This window comes from Chinchilla lanigera, unplaced genomic scaffold (assembly GCF_000276665.1).
Source record: "Chinchilla lanigera isolate Chin_1 unplaced genomic scaffold, ChiLan1.0 scaffold00028, whole genome shotgun sequence".
Taxonomy (NCBI): Eukaryota; Metazoa; Chordata; class Mammalia; order Rodentia; family Chinchillidae; genus Chinchilla; species Chinchilla lanigera.
The window spans coordinates 5,807,804-5,809,014 of record NW_004955429.1 but is presented as its reverse complement, the minus strand read 5'-3'; the positions used below and the strand labels follow the sequence as shown (position 1 = coordinate 5,809,014).

At 55.0% G+C, this 1,211-nt stretch overlaps 1 protein-coding gene across 1 annotated transcript in view; it reads left to right on the top strand.

The window, feature by feature from the left end:
* Ptf1a (pancreas specific transcription factor, 1a) overlaps positions 1-1,211 on the top strand; it is a 1,719-nt gene extending 508 nt beyond the window's left edge. The window contains exons 2-3 of the mRNA XM_005387232.1: positions 8-275; positions 689-1,211. Coding sequence (XP_005387289.1) covers positions 8-275; positions 689-891 — 471 coding nt within the window. The 3' untranslated portion in view covers positions 892-1,211. The remainder of the gene's footprint in view (positions 1-7; positions 276-688) is intronic.

The window sequence follows — 1,211 nt, the reverse complement described above, 5'->3', positions numbered from 1 at the left end:
GCGCGAGCGGCGGCGCATGCAGTCCATCAACGACGCCTTCGAGGGGCTGCGCTCGCACATCCCCACGCTGCCCTACGAGAAGCGCCTCTCCAAGGTGGACACGCTGCGCCTGGCCATCGGCTACATCAACTTCCTCAGCGAGCTGGTGCAGGCGGACCTGCCCCTGCGGGGCGGCGGCGCGGGCGGCTGCGGGGGGCCGGGCAGCGGCGGGCGCCTGGGCGGGGACAGCCCGGCCGGCCAGGCCCAGAAGGTCATCATCTGCCACCGGGGCACGCGTAAGTGCGCTGGCGTCTTGGCTCGGGGAGACCAGCGCGGGCACGGGAAGGCCCCGGAGGGGAGGGGGAACAGACTGACACGTGCACTGACAGACCGACAGAAGGACGGATGGAGGGATGATGGGTGGGCGCGCGCAGCCTTGAGCGCAAGCTTCACTTTAAGGTGGTTGGGTTTTTTTTTTTTGTTTACTTCTTGATACTTGACCACGGCTCAGGAGAGGCGAGTACGCGTCCCCCACAAGAATCACAACTCCTGGGATCACCGGGCGGGGGCGCTGAGGGCTCGGCGGGGAGGGTGACGGGGTCTTTCCAGTACAGTCTAAGGTGTACTCGGAGTCAAAGTGCCCAGGACCGGAGGGAAGCCCTGGGAACTGGTTGGATATTCAGTCTCTTTTCTTTTTTTGACTCCCCAGGTTCCCCTTCCCCCAACGACCCGGATTATGGCCTCCCTCCCCTCGCGGGTCACTCTCTCTCGTGGACTGACGAAAAACAACTCAAAGAACAAAACATCATCCGAACGGCCAAAGTGTGGACCCCAGAGGACCCCAGAAAACTCAACAGCAGGTCTTCGTTCAACAACATAGAAAACGAACCGCCCTTTGAGTTTGTGTCCTGAGAGGGCCCACACTCGGCTTGGGATCTAACTGTGACCGTGCATATTGTACATGTAAATATCTACGATGTAAATGTAATTTAAGAATCAGATTTTTCTAATGGCAATCAACTGTTTGTTATTTATCTATTTATTATTCCGTTGAGTTAATGACATAGATGATTTCTTTTTAAATATATAATTTATATAATTTATCCCGATTTTCTAAAAATATGCAATAGCGTATGATTCCCCAGCACCTTTGACAGAACGGCGTTGTTGGCTGGAAGAACTCCCTGGCCAGCAGACTTCATGCTTATTTATTGTCAGATGTGGTTTATTTC